Here is a 19,185-nt window from a genome sequence, read left to right on the forward strand (position 1 = left end):
TGTAGCATCTCTATGATCATGGGATTAGAATTTGGACAGCTGGCAACTGACTTGTTCATATGACGGTTGCAGTCATGGATCCCCTTTTGTGACCTTCTGACAAACCAAGTCAATGGGGGGAAAGCCAGATTCACTTAATACTAACTTAACCAACTGCAGCAATTCACTTAACAATGATGGCAAGAAAGTCATAAAATGGGGGAAAGCTTACTTAACAACGGTCTCGTTTGGCAATGCAAAATTCTGGGCTCTATTGTCGTAAGTTGAAGACCCACTTGTACTTCCCCGTTCAGTTCAACACAGTTGAAAGCATTCTTTCAATTGTGTTGAGTTTTGCCTGTGTTAGACAAATTCTGAATTTCCCAATGTTTGGCAAAGCAAGGGAATTAATCCGGTAGAGTTAAGGAAGTGATGGCTGGGTGGGGTGTTACGGAAAAATGTGACTACATGGAGGGATAACACCTTTGGATGAACTTTTCTTCTTCTTTGTTACAAATACTGTTATTATCTTCCTTCTAACCACAGCAGGGCTAAAATTGCATCCCATTGCTAAACAGTCCATCCTTACTACCAATTTACCTACCCTGTTATCTGATGTCTCTCTAGAACTAATTAACTTTTATGTTTCACAGACCTTGAATCCAATTATTTTGGGGCTAGGGATGTTAACAATAAACAAATTGTTTTTAAAACTGTGCATGTAGCATGTTTTTTTTTTTAATCTAAAGAAAAAAAAAAAACCATAACACAAAACACATACCTAAAATACATATCCCGTTGAATAACTAGAACCAACATCAGTGGAGCTTGCCGAGACAATTTCAATAGACAGTACCGGAGACGAATTTTCGATGGATAACTCAGATTTACCTGACACTACCAGGGGCTCAGAAACAGAATGCGATTATGACGTGAACCTAGACAATAATGTAGATGGCCCTGATTTCCTGGTGGAGAGCTCAAGAGCCAAAACGAAGAGCTGTGATTCAGATTTAACACTAACCACAGTAGGTAAGTGGGTTTCCTTGTTAAGTTTGCAGGCACTAACCACGCTTCCCAAACAGTGTGCTGGGTTGCACTAATTTGTCACACAAAAATAGTTGAAATGTGTCTGGAAATGTCGTTCCAGGGCCCCATTTTTGTGTCTTCTTTCTCCACCCACCCCCCAGATGTTCACATCGATAACCAAATCCAGCAGCAAAGTCTTAATTTTGGAGTGGTGCATTTTGTTGAGCTCATTCAGTAAAGCAAAGGCTAATATAAGCCTCCATTAGTGGCTTATCTCTATGTAACTTCCTCTTGCTTTAGAAGGTGCCTGAAATGTCGCCCCCCCCACTCCCTTGTGAAAGTGGCCACCCAAAATGTTATCTTCCCCGCTCAAATGAGGTCACTAGGTTAGTCCTCCTCTGAATTCTTGAAACTGGATTGTTGTTTAAATGTGGCTTTTACACTTTACCAGTTCAGAGTTTCCATGAGCAGAGGTGGCCTTCAAGAAGCATTCTGGAGGACATGTTCCAAAAAGTAGACAGGTTCAGGCCAAAATTAAGTGTAATTTAGTTTAAATGTAATTAAAATTTAATACAATTACTGTTACCAGTATTATAGATAGCGACATTTGACTGACCTTGGCTAATCTCCAAAAAACACGCACGCAGGGTTGAACATGGCTAGTATTTTAGTGAGAGACCCATCATAGAATCGCTAAGCAGGAGACATGACTAGATTAAGCGAAAGGTAAAGGAGTCCCTGCGGATTTTATTCTGCTAGTTGTTGCTGACTATAAGGGGGCAGTGCTTATTTCCATTTCCGCCATTGAGCCATCGCTGCCTGAAGATATTTCTGCGATCATGTGGCCAGGCATGATGTCATGGAGCATGACCTCACAGAATGCTGTTACTTTCCCACCGAAGTGGTACCAATTTATCTGGTCATATTTGCATGCTTTTGAACTGCTAGCTTGGCAGGAACTGAGGCAAGGATGAGAACTCGCCCCATCGTATGGCGCTTGGGTCTCGAACCTAAGCTGCCGGCTTTCCAACCAACAAATCCAGGATCTTAAAAACTGAGCCACTGTGCTGCCTCAGCACGATTAAGAAGTCAATACTTATTCCAGTCATGCTCCCTTTGTATCATTGCCAAAATAACAAAGTAGACGATCCACCCAGCTACCAGAAGTTGGGCTCAGCTCAAAGGAAACATTATCTTTGCTTTGATTTACTCCCTACGTCATTTCTCAATTTCCCCTTCCCTTACAATTAAAAATAACACCATTTTGGAAGGGGGTTTATAAACCCAGAGGGCCTCAGTTGCAACACTCCTATCCTAGAGCTGCTGAAGAATTGGTTCACCTAATTGTGATTAAAATATCTATTCTGTTCCATCTGGGGGGGTTGGATAGAGTAGTTGTGCTCCAGTTTTCACAAGTTTGGGAAGCCCTGGTTGATAACATTTGATAAAATGGAGCTCAGGAATATCTCACAGTAAGAGTGGGGAGAACATGGAATCTCCTCTTACATCAAGGCAGAAAGCATTCATTTGTTAAGTCTTCTGGAGCCAATTTGAGAAAGTCAGAAAGGGTAAAACTTACCTAAGTGGTGCCCATTCTTATCAAGTGATATCAGACCTAGACATAAACTATTTTATCACCTCTTTTCCTTTCTTTTCCACCTTCTTGTGCCAAACTAATTCTCTGCTTGCAAACATCTCTTCTTAAAATGGCGTCTGCCGCCATTTTATTCTTGCATGCAGTTTGTACAGGTAGTCCTAGACTTACAACAATTTTGCTTAGTGATGGTTCAAAGTTATAACGGCACTGGGAAGAAAGGGTCTTGTGACCATTTTTCCCACTTGTGACCATTTTTCCCATCTGCAGCCTCCTCGTGGTCACGTGATTTACATTTTGGATGCTTGACAACTGACTCATATTTATGACCAGGTGGCCGTATACCCGGGGAGGTCATGAGATCCCCTTTTGCGCCCTTCTGACTCCATGGGGAAGCCAGATTCACTTAACAACCGTGTTACTAATTTAACGACTGCAGGTGATTCCTTTAGCAGATGTGGCAAGAAATGTCGTAAAATGGAGCAAAACTCACTTAACAAAATTTCTCACTTAGTCACATACATGTTGGACTTAATTGTGGTCGTAAGTGGAGGACTACCTGTAGTTTACTAATGGCTGTCCTGAACTATGTGTTGCCAATAACTGTGTGCCAATTTCGTTTTTCACCTTTTCTGCACCATTGCTTGTGTATTCCTCGTGTCATAATTCTCCTCTAATCTCCTTTTTTTTCATGTTTCTACTTGCAGCCTTTCAACTTCATGCGGTTTTCGTAAAGAACAAAAAGGGTTTACAGGCAAAATTAACAATAAGCGTGACCTTAAATGAACACTTATTCCTACACAGTCTTTCATTGTCAACTAAGATGTTTGCTGTCAGTTGCATAGTTGTATGAGCGTGTGAGAGAAAGCTATTGTCTCTTCTTGTCATAATTGAAGACCTACTTTGGACCGTTAATTTTATGAACACATGAGGAGCACTGGAGTCATTGCTCGGCATACAGGGAACTATGTGATAACATAACCAAATATTAGCCTGCCATTATGAGATTTAGCAATAACACCACTTTACAGTGCTTTCCAGCCCTCTCTAAGCAATTTACAAAGTCAGCCTCTTGCCCCCAACAATCTGGGTCCTCATTTTAGCAACCTTGAAAAGATGGAAGGCTGAATCAACCTTGAGCCAGTCAGGATCGAACTGCCAGCAGTAGGCAGATTTAGCCTGCAATAGCAATAGGCTTAGCCATTAGAATTATATACAGCTTCATTGTGCTTTACATAGCAATAGCACTTAGACTTAATTTACCACTTCATAGCGCTTTACAACCCTCTCTAAGCGGTTTACAGAGTCGGCATATTTCCCACAACAGTTTGGGTTCTCATTTTACCCACCTCAGAAGGACGGAAGGCTGAGTCAACCTTGAGCCTGTTGAGATTTGAACAACTAAATTGCAGGCAGATGTCAGGCAGCAGAAGTAGCCTGCAGAATTGCACTCTAACCACTGCGCCATCGTGGCTCATTTAATCTCATTTTTGGGGAGAGCTGTCTTCCATTCCTCATATCACAATGTTTCAAAGGTCTCCAGTTTGGTCAGCCAGCAGGGGACCAAGGTAGATACCCACCAAACCATGGAAGGAATAACCAGGAAAGACTTTGGGATTGTCTAATCCACATTCCAATCCAGGTTGGACTGTTGACTCTAAGATTCCAAGCAGGAATCTTGCAACCATAGCAGATCCTTTGGGCAGTGGCACTTCCACCATATTGCTAAATCCAGGCCAGAGGTCTATCTTCTCACCCCTTGTAATTTGCTTCAATTAGGTTGCTACTAATTGAATCAGGAGCCTTCTAGAGGTTTCTCAGTTATAAAGGGTTTATTTTGTGTGTGTGTTTTTAAATGCTCCCTCCCTTGTTTTGCTCTCATTCTAGGCATTTTTTCTTCAGACTCTTAGCTAATATATCAAATGTCACGAATGTTGTTTACTGTTACCTGGGCTAACCTGAAGCTACCTTACACACATCTATGAAATCAGTTTTTATTTTTCTCTTGTTGGTCAAGAAGTTACTCTATCACAGTGGCCCTCAACCCTTTTGGCATTTCATGGAGAGAGGTTTTTCCGTGGACTGGAGCGGGTGTGGTTTTGCATGCTGCCTGCATCCAGTGAATGGGGCTTCGCTTGTTTGCACGGACAGGTTTCTTCCATGCTGCAGATCATGTTGGTTCACCCACCAGGGGTAGGGGACCCCTGCTGTAACATGCCTGTCACTTGCACAATCTGATTAAAAGGTAAAGGTTCCCCTCGCACATACGTGCTAGTCATTTCTGGCTCTAGGGGGCGGTGCTCATCTCTGTTACAAAGCCGAAGAGCCAGCGCTGTCCAAAGACATCTCCGTGGTCATGTGGCTGGCATGATTAACGCCGAAGGCACACAGAACGCTGTTCCCTTCCCAGCAAAGTGGTCCCTATTTTTCTACTTGCATTTTTACATGCTTCCGAACTGCTAGGTTGGCAGAAGCTGGGACAAGTAGCAGGAGCTCACTCTGTTACGCGGCGCTGGGGATTCGAACTGCCAAACTGCCAACCTTTCTGATGGACAGGCTCAGTCTTAGCCACTGAGCCATCACGTCCCCCTCTGATTATGTTTATAATTATATAATATCTGATTGTGATTATAATCCGATTATGAGCCTTCCATTAGTCTATTGTATTGAGATGGTCAATGGGATATTATTTGTAACTATTCTATCTAAACTAGTTAATAGGATTTTTCTGCATGTGTTAGTTCCTCTGGAACATATTCTTGTTTTGGTGCTTTAATATCTCTTCCCTCCCCCCCCTCCCCCCAGTAGAATGATTTACAGTCTGGATCCACACATGGCATTGATCCATCATGGGTAAACCTGGTCATTTTTGTTTCTTACGTTGCTTACTAATCATTGGTATAATTAGGTGTTGGATACAGGGTTTCCAATTAAGCAGTCAACAAGTTGCCCGTTTAGCTTTTCAGTTAGTTCTTAGCTCTTTTGCATACTGTGTCAGCTTGTCTGGAACTGTTGGTTTATGCGTATAACTGTATGAATCCATGTTGGAGCAACTCTTTCTTGGAATCCTTTCCCATAGCAATGAGAGCCATTAGAGAAAATACGATGGGTCACCTTGTGAAGCCATGATGAGATTGGGTTGAGTTGAGTTGGGTTGGATTGGCCTTTTCTTATCCTTCAGAAGTGAGGGCAGGGTTCTTTCTGAGAAAAGATGTCAAGAATTCCTGAGGGATGAAATGAGCATCTTAAACATATGCAAGAAAGGGAGAAAGGGATAAAAATTTAAGAAGCAATCTCCAGGGACTCGGAAGCTCACAGAGCTTCCAGAGAGCAAAAATTAGACCTTCTAATTTGTTCTAATAATTTCAGCTGTTGGTTTACCCCCAAGTTATATTTTATTTTGAAGAGCTACCTTGAGTATCTCGTGCATAGCAAGGTAGACTAAACTGATGAGGATAATGAATATTTGTTTTTTCTGGCAATGTCATGGATATATTTTCTAGTAAAATATGGTTTTTTTTCATTTAGCCCCAATGCTTTTGGAGATGGGCTTTTATCCCCCAAAAACCTGGGTGCTTTGTACAGAAACCCTTGCTGTGAGAAGGAAAGTAACATGTTTTTTAGGAGGATGGCTTTGCAACCTTGGCCAGCAACCAGTGCTCAGAATACCTAATTTTTTTCATTTGTGGGTTACACACAGCTTGCTACTGGTTTGGATTTAGGTTTCTTTTTTGGATTTGGGTTCCTTTTTTGGATTTGGGTAGCAAAACAAGCATATTTATATATCTATATAAAAGTGAAAGACCACTCACGCATCATCACAAAATCTCCAAAACCGTAAAATCTACAGACTTGAAATTTGGCACATATGTTCCTCTTGGCTTCTAGGTGCTCACTAAGGAAGAATTTTTCGAGATGACCATCAGAGCATTAGTAGTTTGTATATTATTATTATTATTAACACTCTCTGATGCTAAGGAGTTCTACTCCCCCTCCCCATCTGAAAAGAAATCTGTTCCAAATGCAAAACACAAGCAGAGGAGAGGAGTTCCAGTTTTAATTTCACAGCACCAAGCAGCTTTAGTAACAGAACAGTTGAGCTAAGCCACGCCTAGGCTCCTTGCTGTCTCCTACTTGCTCACACAGCAAATACTGTTTCAGTTTCCAAACAGCCTTCAATTCTCTCACACACTGACAGGACACTAGCTAGAGGAATACTGATGGATGCTGGTAGTCAGAGGCAGATCCCCCCCTTATTTTCCTCCCCAAAAACAGCCTGACCACATAGTTTCGTAGAGCTGTTTAATCTGAAAAGTTGAGTGAAGAAGACTTGGTATTGAGTCAATCCTCTGCAGGAATTTTCACTGGAGCATCATAAAGTTTCTGTTTCAATTCTTCATTCTCAATGTTACCTTTATTTGAGATGTCCTGGGACCAGCAGGAGGCCTTCATTTCTGAAGAAACTGGGCAGCCCCCATTCACACAAAAAATTAATTGGTTTTCTTGCATGTTGCAGAGGATTAAATTAGATGATTCCAGCCCTACAGTTCTAAAACAGGATGTTGAATTGTCTGTAGAGAAAAATAGGAGTAGATGGGTATGATTGAATGGTGGAGGATCTGAGGTCCATTTCTTGGAGTTCAAGGCTTTGCATTTGAACTGTGCTGAGTTGGCTTCCAATGTCCTGGCTGTATCCTGATCTTTCTCCATCTTTTCTCTTCAGCTTCAGCATCAGATAGTGCAGAACCTTCCTTGGAAGAACAAGGCAAATCATTTGACAAACCCAAACAGAAAAAAACTCGTTGTTTTATGTGCAGAAAGAAGGTTGGTCTTACTGGTAAGTTCTCTTGGATCTAATTATTGGGAAGTTTGAATTGAACAGTAAGCCTAAAAATGGGGTGATAATTCACAGAATAGAATAGAATACATGATTGATCTATCTATGATCATGATTTATCACTGATTTATCACCTTTGGGGGGAACTCCAGACCTTATGCATTCCAAAGACCATGAGCCACGGTGGCGCAGTGGTTAGAGTGTAGTACTGCTGACTGCTGGCTGACTGCAATTTGGCAGTTCAAATTTTACCAGGCCCAAGGTTGACTCAGCCTTGCATCCTTCCAAGGTTAGTAAAATGGGGACCCAGATTGTTGGGGGCAATATGCTGACTCTGTAAACTTCTTAGAGAGGGCTGTAAAGCATTGTAAAGTGGTATTTAAGTCTGAGTGCTATTGCTAAGTGGGAGGAAGGGAAGGGAAGGGAAGGAAGGAAGGGCCGGCCATGGTGGCCCAGTGGTTACAATGCAGCATTGCAGGCTAACTCTGCCAACTGCCAGCAGTTCGATCCTAAATCCGTGTTGCCGGCGTATAAGGCGACTTTTTGCCCTGACAAACATGCCTCCAAGTGGGGGTCGTCTTATACGCCGGCAAATCTGGTATGTCTTCGCCTTGTTGGTGAGGAGGCTCGATTCTCCCTCTCCTTGAGGTCATAGCAGGCGCTGGCGAATTGCAAAGGTTCCTCGTAAATTAGCTGCAGATCTCAGAGCGGGGACTTTGCATTCAGTTGTAGCCTTGAGCGATCGGGTTACCCGTAGCTCTGCCAGGGAGGGATTCGCCCGCAATCCGGCGGCTCCCCTCGCTGAGGTGGGGCGGAGGTGGGATGTGGGTCCCTACTACCGCTAAGGCTCAGCTAGAGGTAGCGCAGCTCTTGACCCGGCTTGCTCGGTTTCTTCCTTCCGTTTGTTTTGCTTCGCTGGCGATTTCACCTTTTTGTGGAGCTGGGCGAAGGGACTGATCGGACCCGCCTCTGGGGCTTAGAGCGTTACCCAGAATCAGGTTTGGCAGCGGTATCAAGTAAAAGACAAGTGAAAGGCTGAGGAGGATTGACATCAAGATCAACTTATCTTCATTATGGGCAGCTTTGCAGGGTAGTTCATATTTCAGTTCATATTTCAGTTCATATTTTAGCAAGCATAATTTAATGATAGTGGCTGGCAAGTCAAATCTTAGATGCATTGCTAAAATGGGATCTGCGAATGTGGGGTTTTCAGAAAGCTAAAGGAAGGGGAGTGTGGGTGTGAAAATTTGGATATAATTAATCATGGCTAGTTTAAATGCAACATTGCCACAATTAATATCAGAGTGAAAATTATGCTTCTGCAGGCCCTATTTGTGTCTTTCCGGCTTAGCTGAAATAGAATTCTTTTAATAAAGTTGCCTGTCCATGACAAGTCATGGTAAATGGGTAATTTGAAATTTAGGCACACACACACATTTTATAAAACTATGAACTATACCTGCTCTGAATCGGAAAATTACTTATGTTCTATTATTTGGCATACTTTCACAGCCTTGTGAGTTTTCCTGCATGTCATAAGCATTTGAATATAAATTAACATGTTGAAATCAAATCTGATGTTCTTTTACCTTTTATTTGGTATGTGGAAGGTGTGCGGAAGAGGGGTAGTCTTATACGGCGAGTATATAACAAACTCTATATTTTGAGTGGAAATGTTGGGGGTCGTCTTATACGCCCAGTCGTCTTATACGCTGGCAAATACGGTAGCTCAAGGTTGACTCAGCCTTCCATCCTTCCGAGGTGGGTGAAATGAGGACCCAAATTGTTTGGGGGCAGTAGGCTGACTCTGTAAACCGCTTATAAATCATTGTGAAGTGGTATATAAAGTCTAAGCGCTATTGCTATTTCATCTTTTGTTCTTTCTTTGCAGGGTTTGAGTGCAGGTGTGGAAACGTTTATTGTGCTGTACACCGTTACTCAGATGTCCACAGTTGCTCTTACAATTACAAAGCTGACGCAGCTGAGAAGATCAGAAAAGAGAATCCGGTAGTTGTTGGGGAAAAGATTCAGAAGATTTGAACTGCTCCTGTAGCTGGAATATTAAAATGTTTGACCACCTGCAGATGAAAATTGACTTCAGCTTTTTCCTTCCCCTTTCACAAAGCCCACCCACCCACCTCCACACACACATAAGTCTTTCGTTTTTCTGGCCCGCCCCTTGTAGACTTCAAGAAGACAAGGGTCCCAAATCATGCATGTCATGCAAAAACATAGAATTTCCCCTCTCCCCTTTCTTTTAGCACACGACAAAACTTCTTTCTTTTATGGTCCTTTGTTTTTAGTTCCTACGGATGAAGATATAAACTGTCCACAACTCATCCACTAGGAAAGTGGGCCTATTGGAAACTGATGAACGGACACCATGGCTATAAAAAGTATTATCATCATTTAAAAAAAAATAATAAGTGCAGAGGGCTTTTTCAAAGTTATGTTGGAGGGCATCCGTGCTTTTCCCACTTCTCGTATTAAACATGCATGCATTAATCCAAGACACTTCATTTTCATTTTGTATATAGCTTTCCTCTCTCTCTCTCTCTCTCTTTCTCTCTCTCCCTCCCTCCCTCCTTCCCTCCCTCTCTCTGCAGCACAATTTCCCGCCTCTTTTTTTCATTTCCTCTTTGGTAATGCCTTGTATGGCACAACTAGCAATCAATAACTGAATGTATTTAATCATTAAGGCTGCTTGGTTTCCCCTCCCCCTTAACAAAAATTTATACACACGTTATCATAATAGCTTGTTTACACCCAGCTATCTATTTATGTATGCATCCTTCGTTTTCTGAGCGTGTCAGAGAGTGCTGAGGTTTTAAAGCGTGCGTGACTTTTGCTCTTCGAGGTTCTTTTCTTGGTTTGTTTTTCTTTTCTTTCCCATCTCCCCTCTTTTGTTTATTTTATTTTTTCTTCATTTTCTCCAGCGTGCATGTTGAGAGTTTGCCTGCTTGCGGGTCTTCTCGGGAATTGTGCTAATGGGTTCTTTTCCGTGCACCAATACAAAGAATGAAGAACTTTTAAGTGTATTGTATTTATGTTCACCCACATCTTTAACTTTGATTAAAATAAAATTTTTAAAAATTTGGGACGGAGGAGAGGCAGTTGGTGCCTTTTGGGTTTTTTTTGTAAGATGTTTAAAGAGGGGCGTGCATCCATTTGGGCCCTGGAAAAAAAGGGATGTGATAAGGAGAAATTGCATGCAGGTCGTCGCACTATAGAAAAAGCAAATTTGATTTGATTAGCAATATCGGTTTTGATTGAACCCGCCTTGAGGAAAGCCTATTTCAATATTGGACTGAGACAGGTGAGTCTGGGTTCAGATGACAGACACTGGTTAACCTGCAACAGTTTACAGCCTTTTAATGAGTTGACTTCCTTTTATCAGAAAAGAAAAGAAAAGGGAAAGGAAAGGAGAAAAAAGGAAAGGAAAGGGAATTTAGAATGGATATGATAACCTGCCCTCCCATTGGAAACCAATAGACGTTCACCATACTAAAAACTTATACAGGTAGTCCTTGACTTAAAACAATTCGTTTAATGACCAAAGTTACTGAAAAAAGGTGACTTATTATCATTTTTCACACGACCATTGTAACATCCCCGTTGTCATGCCCCTGTTAGAATCTGACTCCGACAGGGAGTGGGAGTGTGGCTCCAGAGGTTGTGGAGGAAACTGGGGAAGGGCACAGGCTGGCTGGGCATTCAGAGGAAGACCCAGGCCATCCCCTCTTCATCCTAGGGCATGCAGGGAGGAGCAGATAAGGGAGAAACGTGAATGGCGTGGTCTGTGGGAGAGGAAAGGGCCTTGATCCCCTTCATGGGCTGCAGCTATGAGGACTGTTTAAAAGGACAAACTGCGCGTGGGCCAGGGCTGGAAGCAAAGTGTGAAAATATTTCTAGTCTGTCAGTTCTTATGTTGAGTTCTGGCATCCTTCCCAGTGTGTGTATTTCCATATCTGTGGACGTCTTCAAGCCCTTATCCTGTCTTGTCATTAATTCTTCAGTGTGGTTTGTGTTATTTTTTTTCTATTTATAATTTATATGTATTTTGAGTTTGAATGGAAGTTCTTCCTTTTCTCAACTGTTGGTGGGGGAGTTTTTTCTCCAGTCAATGATAATTGGACCTTTAAAGCCAAGTTGAAGGAATTAAAGGGACTTTACCTGTTTTTGTGAGTTTGTTGCTTTTGTATCCCACCCTGGGTCATCACACCCGGGGTCACATGGTCCAAATTCAGACACTTGGCAACCGGCTCGTATTTACAACGGTGGCAGTGTCCCAGAGTCGTGTCATAATTTTTTGCCACCTTCCTGCAAGCAAAGTCAACAAGGAAGCAAGATTCTCTTAACAACCTGTTACTAACTTAACACCTGCAGTAATTCACTTAAACTGTAGCAAGAAAGATGGTAAAATGGGGCAAAAGTCAGCTGTCTCACTTAGCCACAAAAATTTGGGGCTCGATTGTGGTCACTAAGTGAAGAACTAACTGTAGGTTGAAACTTAATGTGGTTAATAGGAAGGACCACAGCATTGGACAAGAGTTTGTGTTGACAACTTTGATGCAGGAGTTGAAATGCAACTAGAGAAAAACCCTTCCTTTAGGATTACTCCGTGGTATCCTTATTCCCCCCACACACACACAATAGCATTTCTGCACTGAAAGAGCATTTGAGATAGGTGCAGCTTTGATTTCTTCCGACTTCAGTCTCTTTCCCTGGTTTCGTTGACGTCCCAGCTCTGGAGAAAAATGCCTCTTGATTTTCCTGTCTTAAAGTATGAAATACAACCTCAGAAATCTCTGTTTTTCTGTGGATCTTGAAGTCACCGAATGCCATCTTCTGAGAGGGAAAGTTCCAAAGTCCAGCGGATTTTATTTCTGGTCACCATGGAACACCTGATACACTTGGGAATATCCTCCAAGCTTTTTCCCAAAGAGTTTGCCATCTAGTGGTTTTTAATCCAGGCGTGTCTTCTGGAATGAAAACAAGTTTGCTCCAATGTTCTGTGGGCAACCTTTCGGATATCAGGGCATGCTGCTTTCTTTATACAGGAAGTCCTGGGCTTACAACAGTTTAGTCAACTTTCAAAGTTACAACAGCACTAAGAAATGTGACTTATGACCATTTTTTGTAGTTATGACATAGTTTGCAGCTTCCCCCATGGTTGCGTGATCAAAATTCAGACGCTTGGCAACTGGTTCATATTTGTGACCATCACTGTGTCCCAAGGTCACATGATCCCCTTTTGCAACCTAATAAGCAAATTCAAGGGGGAACTCAGGTTCATTTAACTGTATTATTAACTTATCTACTGCAGTGGTTCACTTAACATCTGTGTCAAGAAAGGTCATAAAATGAGGCAAACAAATCTTAACTTAACAAATTTTTGGCTCAATTGTCGTAAGTTGAGGACTACCTATGTTCTATAACGATCAACCCAGACTAAATGCTTTGTTGAATTTGAACTTGTTTATAATAAAGGTAATCAAATTACATGTACTTCTTATAAGTAATGAATTACGATTTGCTTTGTTCCATTTCTAGAAATGCATATTTGTAAGGAAATTATAGCCCTTCGACTAACAGGAATTCAAGAATGACATAGGATCGACTATTTGTGTACTACTTTGAAAGAAACATTTTTGAGAATGGATGACAAAATCCTTACTTGTGGATAATACCTGCTTTTGCCTGCTCTTTCGTTTTTACCAGCTGTTTTTGATAGGGTTCTGACTATTTGTGTATGCCTCTGTGTGTATTCCATTATACATTGCAAAAATGCTGTTTATTCATCGACAACATTTCTAACCAACTCAATCCGAGAGGATCCTGTATAATATGCCACAAGGAAAGCCATGTGCATGTACCAAAAAAAGTTGCCTAACACAGCAAGTCATCATATAGTGGGTTTGTTTCTAGCTTAGGTTAGGCTGGGTGAGCCGAACCAGTTCTTGTTTGTAAAGTTTTATTAATGGCTTTGCATTATTTATTTAAAATGTTAAACTGCCCAATAGCTGAACAGCTCTGAGATTAGAAAACACAATCAGCCAAACCTCCCTCTATGTTCTGGACTTTGGTAACAATGATGGAGCAAACAACAACTTAGAGCAAGCCATCCCTAACAGATAACAGGTAATCAGAATTGGAAGGGACCTTATAGGTCATCTAGTCCAAACACCATCCCTCTAGGACGGTAGGGCATTACTCAGCTGGACTGATTCTTCCTCTAGAAACACGGGATTGAGTCTTGTTTTATTAGCCAGCATTCAGTCCATTACACTACCAAGCAGTGGATCCAGGGGTTCAACCACCTCACCTGCATTAGATGGAAAGATACAAGCATAGAGGACAACATGGAGCCTAGAGGGGGGATACACACACACCAAGCCCAATCACCAGGAAATATAATAGTCGTACCCCACTTTCTGGAAAAGAGTATCCAAGTAGGAGAAGAACCTTTTTTTTATTTTTATAAACAAGTTTTATTGATTTTTTTAAAGACAAACAAAACATAAGACATCAAAGTATAAAACCTCCTTTCTCAAAAATTACTTATAAGTTTTAACAAGGCAAATAAAACATTAATTTCTAAGGCATAGTTCCACATTATCACATTTCCATTTAAACACATATATATCTTTTCCAAATTTCTCATTGTTTCTCCCTTCACTTTTATTCAATTATATTTCTATCAAGGTTTTATTAATTCTCAATCAAGCATAAACACACAAAATACAAAACATAAAACAAGACATAAAAAGATAAAACCTCCTTAATTATCATTTATACATGTCTTTTCCAAATTTCTCTCCCTTTAGTTTTATTCCTCCAAGGTTTTATTAATTCACAATCAAAACATAGCTAACCAAAACACAAAACATAAAACTTCTTTTGAAAAGTGGCTTAGCCCCGAGTTACATCTTTTTTTACAGACCTAAATCAAATTCATGCTCACCTTATATACCATTCATATCTTGTTCACCATTCTATATTTTCTATATAACTTCTCCTTTTCACTTTCTTAATTATATTTTGTTTATTTCATCTTATTTCAAAATCATTATGTTTGTATCTTTTGTCCGTTCTTTTCCAATCATCTATTTATCTCTTCTCCTTAGCAAAGAATTTCCCCTGTAATCACTTTTAAGGTGTGACGCCTTTCCCTAAAGTAACACTTAAAATATAATTTCCATCCTGATTCTGCTTAGTACATTCTACATGTTGCATTTTAAAATAAAAGAATAATAAACTTATAATATAGTTAAGTATATAATTTCCATTCTAATTCTAATTCTAATTAATAGTATAACTAAGCATTAATCATTTTACACATTCTCTTTAATATTTTATTAAATATTAAAATCTATCATTATTAAACATTTTAATATTTTAATATTTTGTTAATTCTTATAATATTCCAATAGACTGTTTCAAATGCAAATACTACAATACTATCTCATGTACTCTTGCAGAATCTTTCTTTAATTATACACTATCCTTTATCCTTTATCTCTAAAAAAAAATCTTGTTTCAGACCGTGGCTTTTTTTCCCTTTTTCCCTCCCTTTCTTCTCCAGTCTGGTCTTTTTGCCCCCCACTCTCCTAACCTCCACCTTTTTAGCTTCCCCTCTCTGTTGTAATTCTCTTTTCAATTGCTTTCTAACATTGTACCTTTTTTTCACTTTATTTTTCCTTTTCTTGGTTGTTTTATTGAATCTTAAATTCTCATTTTTCCTTCCTCTCTTCCTATTTTCTTTCTTAATCGAACTTTTTCGTCCATTAAAAATGGCTTCTTCCTTTTCTTCTTCTTCTTCTCCTTCTTCCTCCTCAAGTATTTGCTGGTATGTAGAAACCGCCATTTCTAAAAAGTGGAAGACAGCTCCCAATGAATCCTTGCCATTTTGTTCTCTTTCTTTTAATTTTTCATATTCCATTTTTAGTTGATCCACAGATGGTGCCATTGTAAATTTTTAAGAACAACCCAGATGTTTTTAGTCTTAAAGTAATTTGCAACTGTCAAAGTTATCAAACAATCCAAACAGACAGAAATTATTTCCTCTTCTCTTTGCAACTTTTCCTCCTGGGGCAAAATCCCAAATATATTTTAAAGCCGTATTACAGTTAGTTGCTGGTCTTATAATCTTCAAGGCAACAAATTTTTAAAGATTTTTTTTTAGTCCTCCCCACTTATAACAAAGAGCTTATAACAAAGACCTTAAAAAAGCAGGTTTTTCTGTGCTCATTTGCTTTCTCCGTAAGGAAGGGGAGTGAACTTTCCTTCAGCACTTTCGCCGCTGTAACAACTTCTTTTGGAAACAAATGTATCAATCCGAAAGTCAGGTTTCCAGGGTGCTTTAAAAGTAACTTAATGTCCCGGTTCAGCCAAGAAAACTTCTCCTTCTGTCTTCCTCCTGCACAGTCTTATCCGGTTGAAGATTCCTTTGTGGCTGCCATTTCTGACAGCCGCTCCACCGCCTCAGGAAAAAGGAGTCTAGCCGGCTGGGGAAAGGGGGTGTGATGTCCCCAGACCCCTGCCCGGATCTCCTCTGTCTTCCGCTGCCCCTTGGGGCAATGACAACCCCCAAATCCAGTTGGATCGGGGGTACCTCAGTGGCGAGCGCAGCAGGGACCCACAGAGAAGCGGATTCCTGCCGCCGCCGAAGCTTTGCAACCGGAAGTTCAGGAGAAGAACCTTTTAAGGAGACACTTCCTAACAGTGAGGGCAATTAACTGGTGGAACAGCTTGCCTTCAGAAATTGTGAGTGCTCCATCACTAGCGGCTTTTAAGAAGAGACCGGACAGCCATTTGTCTGAAATGGTATAGGGTCCCTTGCTTGAGCAAGACCTACAACATCCCTTCCAGCTCCTGTTCTGTTCTGTTATTCTATATTCTATATTCTATATATATATATATATATATATATATATATATATTCCTATTCTCAGTAGAATATACCACATTACTAATTCTGGAACCTACTTAGAAGGATCTTGTGGTTGAAGTTGAAAGTCACTGAGAAGTTCAAGGTAACCAACAGGGTCACAGTCTTGCTTTTGCTGGCCCAGATCGTCCCTAGAGTGTCTAAAATTTTTCGGTTCTATATTTTTCCCTCCCAAACACAAATGGTAATTGATCTAGAAAATCCGTTTCATCCAAGGGAAATGAGTTGATTGGCTACTCCTGGCTCAAATACCTTGCCTAGAAAAAGAATTAGGTTCCTGATCTACAAGAGATTTTTATCCTCTAGGCCAGGGGTCCCCAACCGCTGGTCCGCGGACCGGTACCGGGTCGCGGAACAAGCCTTACCGGGCCGCTGGTTGCTGGCGCCGCCATCTTTTTGGTAAAAAAGCAATTTTTCGTCAAAAAGATGGCGGCGCCAGCCTGGTGAGCTTTTCGGGTAGAAAGCCATTTCTACCCGAAAAAGCTCACCAAAGCGCTGGCGCCACCATTTTTGACGAAAAATCACTTCCGTGACGTCACCGGAAGTGATTTTTCGTCAAAAAAGATGGCGGCGCCCAGCTGACGCCGGAACCGGGCCGCGGCGTCGAAAAGGTTGGGGATCCCTGCTCTAGGCCAGGGGTGGGCAAACTTTTTGGCTCGGGGCCGCATTGACTTTTAAAATTTGACAGACGGGCCGGGTCAGCACAAGATTTTTGGGAATTGCCCCCACCTTCCCCCCTCTTCTCCTCCTTCCCCTCCCCTCGGAGGCCCCTGAGTCAGGAGTTGCTACCGCCGGCGCGGCTCCAGTCCGCGTTGCCTTGGGAAGGGAAAGGCAAAAAGGAACAGCCGCGGCGGTGCTTTGCAACGGGAGCAGTGGCACCGGAGGCTCAGGCTCAGCGGCTCCTGGTTTTGCCTTTTCCTTCCCAAGGCAAGGCGGGACTGGAGGCGCGAGCTGCGCCGGCGGTAGCAACTCCTGACAGCCCCAGCCGGACACCTGAGCGGAGCCCGGACGGAACTGCCTGTTGCTGCTGCCGGAGCACCGCCCGGTCGCTCCTCCAAGCAGCCCACCCGCCCGCCGGGCTTCCCTCTGCCGCGCGGCTCGGGGCCAGGCGCGAGCGCCCGCGAGTTAAAAGGAAGCCGAAGTTGCTGGGAAGTTGCTCGGGTGCTGGGAGCAGGCTTTTAAAGTGCCGCCCGAGCAAAGTTTAAGCAGCCCGCCCGCCCGCCGGCGGAACCCTTCCCGCTCCTCGGGGAAGCGCTCCAGCCTGCAAACTTTGCCTTTGCAAAGTTTAAGCCTGAAGCCCGGAAACCGAGCAACTTCCCAGCAACTTCGGCTTTTACTCGCAGGCGCCGCACCTGGCAGAGGAAGCCCGGAGCCTCCTCCAAGCAGCCCGCCAGCCCGCCCGCCGGGCTTCCCTCCACTGGGCGGCTTGGGCCAGGCGCGAGCACCCGAGGAAAAAGGAAGCCGCAAGTTGCTGGGAAGTTGCTCGGGTTTCGGGCTTCAGGCTTAAACTTTGCACAGGCAAAGTTTGCAGGCGGAGCGTCTTCCCACCGAGGAGCGGAAGGGTTCGCCTGGCGGGCGGGCGGGCTGCTTGGAGGAGGCGCACTGGCGGCGCTCCGGGTTTCTCCGCGCGGCTCGGGCCAGGCACGCGCCGCGAGGAAAAAGGAAGCCGAAAGTTGCTGGGAAGTTGCTCAGGTGCTGGGAGCAGGCTTTTAAAGTGCCGCCCGAGCAAAGTTTAAGCAGCCCGCCCGCCCGCCGGGCGGAACCCTTCCCGCTCCTCGGCGGGAAGACGCTCCAGCCTGCAAACTTTGCCTTTGCAAAGTTTAAGCCTGGAAGCCCCTGAAGAAAAAGGTGGATCGGCGGGGACTCACCTTCGGAGAGGTCGCACTCGAAGGTGATTTCGAACTCCCAGCCGAGGCCTTTGCAAAGTTCTTTTCTTTCCTACCCCGAGAGCGCTCCACACTGTTTTGCAGCTTTGGGGGCCACGCAGCACAGGGTAATACGCCACGCCCAGCGAATTTTTTTCAGGGGCGGGCCGGATTGGACAGACCAACGGGCCGGATGTGGCCCGCGGGCCGTAGTTTGCCCACCCCTGCTCTAGGCCCAGATTGGGTTTCTTTCAGAACTCTGAATGAAAGTTCAATTACACGTTCATGAACTTGCCTGTAGACAATAAAAAAATATCCATAGTTTCAAAAGACATGGAGGATTGCAAGAACTCTGCCTGACAATATTTAACCTTCCAAGGGAGTTGCTTCTGTCAGAAAACCTGAAAGGCACCATGCCAGTTTCAAACTGTTAATGTAGCATTACAAAAAGTAAAATCCTTCAACAAAGTTTCTTGATGGCTTGAAGGCGGTAGGAGCAGCAGTCAGAAATGGCCGCCTCAAAGAAGAACTCAACCGGAAAAGAAAGTGCAGGAGGAAGATAAGTGAAAGTTTTGGCTGACCGGGTTAAGCTGAAAAAACAACAATTAAGGTACCCTGGAACTTAAATTTTACAAAAGATAACATCGCTCCCAAAGAAGGTCGGAAGCAGCGAAAGAAAGTGAAAAGGGAAAGGTTTTTTTTTCTTCTCTCTCCTTCCTTACATTGACAACTAAGAGATCGGAATAAGAAATCGGAAAAATCCACTTTGGCATCAATAGGCAATTAAGCTGAAAATACAACTAAATGCCAAAGGGACAATAAAGATTTCTGGACATTAAAAACTTTTTCTTTTATAAGCAGGAAGGGAGAGGAAAAGAATAAGGGCATGATCTGGAGGGAGGAGACTGCCTGGACTTCAAAAGAATCTAAA

General features: G+C 42.7%; 1 protein-coding gene across 8 annotated transcripts in view; it reads left to right on the plus strand.

Annotated features, from left to right (window-relative positions):
* Window positions 1–10,543, plus strand: part of ZFAND6 (zinc finger AN1-type containing 6) — a 64,385-nt gene extending 53,842 nt beyond the window's left edge. For 4 of the 8 annotated variants that reach the window (XM_026677042.2, XM_026677040.2, XM_026677041.2 and 1 more), the window contains exons 5-7: window positions 790–1,011; window positions 7,326–7,439; window positions 9,331–10,543. In XM_026677042.2, coding sequence (XP_026532827.1) covers window positions 790–1,011; window positions 7,326–7,439; window positions 9,331–9,479 — 485 coding nt within the window. In that variant the 3' untranslated portion in view covers window positions 9,480–10,543. The remainder of the gene's footprint in view (window positions 1–789; window positions 1,012–7,325; window positions 7,440–9,330) is intronic. The other 4 variants (XM_026677044.2, XM_087972630.1, XM_026677045.2 and 1 more) reach the window with 2 other exon arrangements.
* Window positions 10,544–19,185: the final 8,642 nt, after the last annotated feature.

The sequence above is a fragment of the Notechis scutatus genome, chromosome 11 (genome assembly GCF_049901735.1).
Source record: "Notechis scutatus isolate UNSWTSFEM ecotype Mainland chromosome 11, rNotScu1.2, whole genome shotgun sequence".
In the NCBI taxonomy this organism is placed as follows: domain Eukaryota; kingdom Metazoa; phylum Chordata; class Lepidosauria; order Squamata; family Elapidae; genus Notechis; species Notechis scutatus.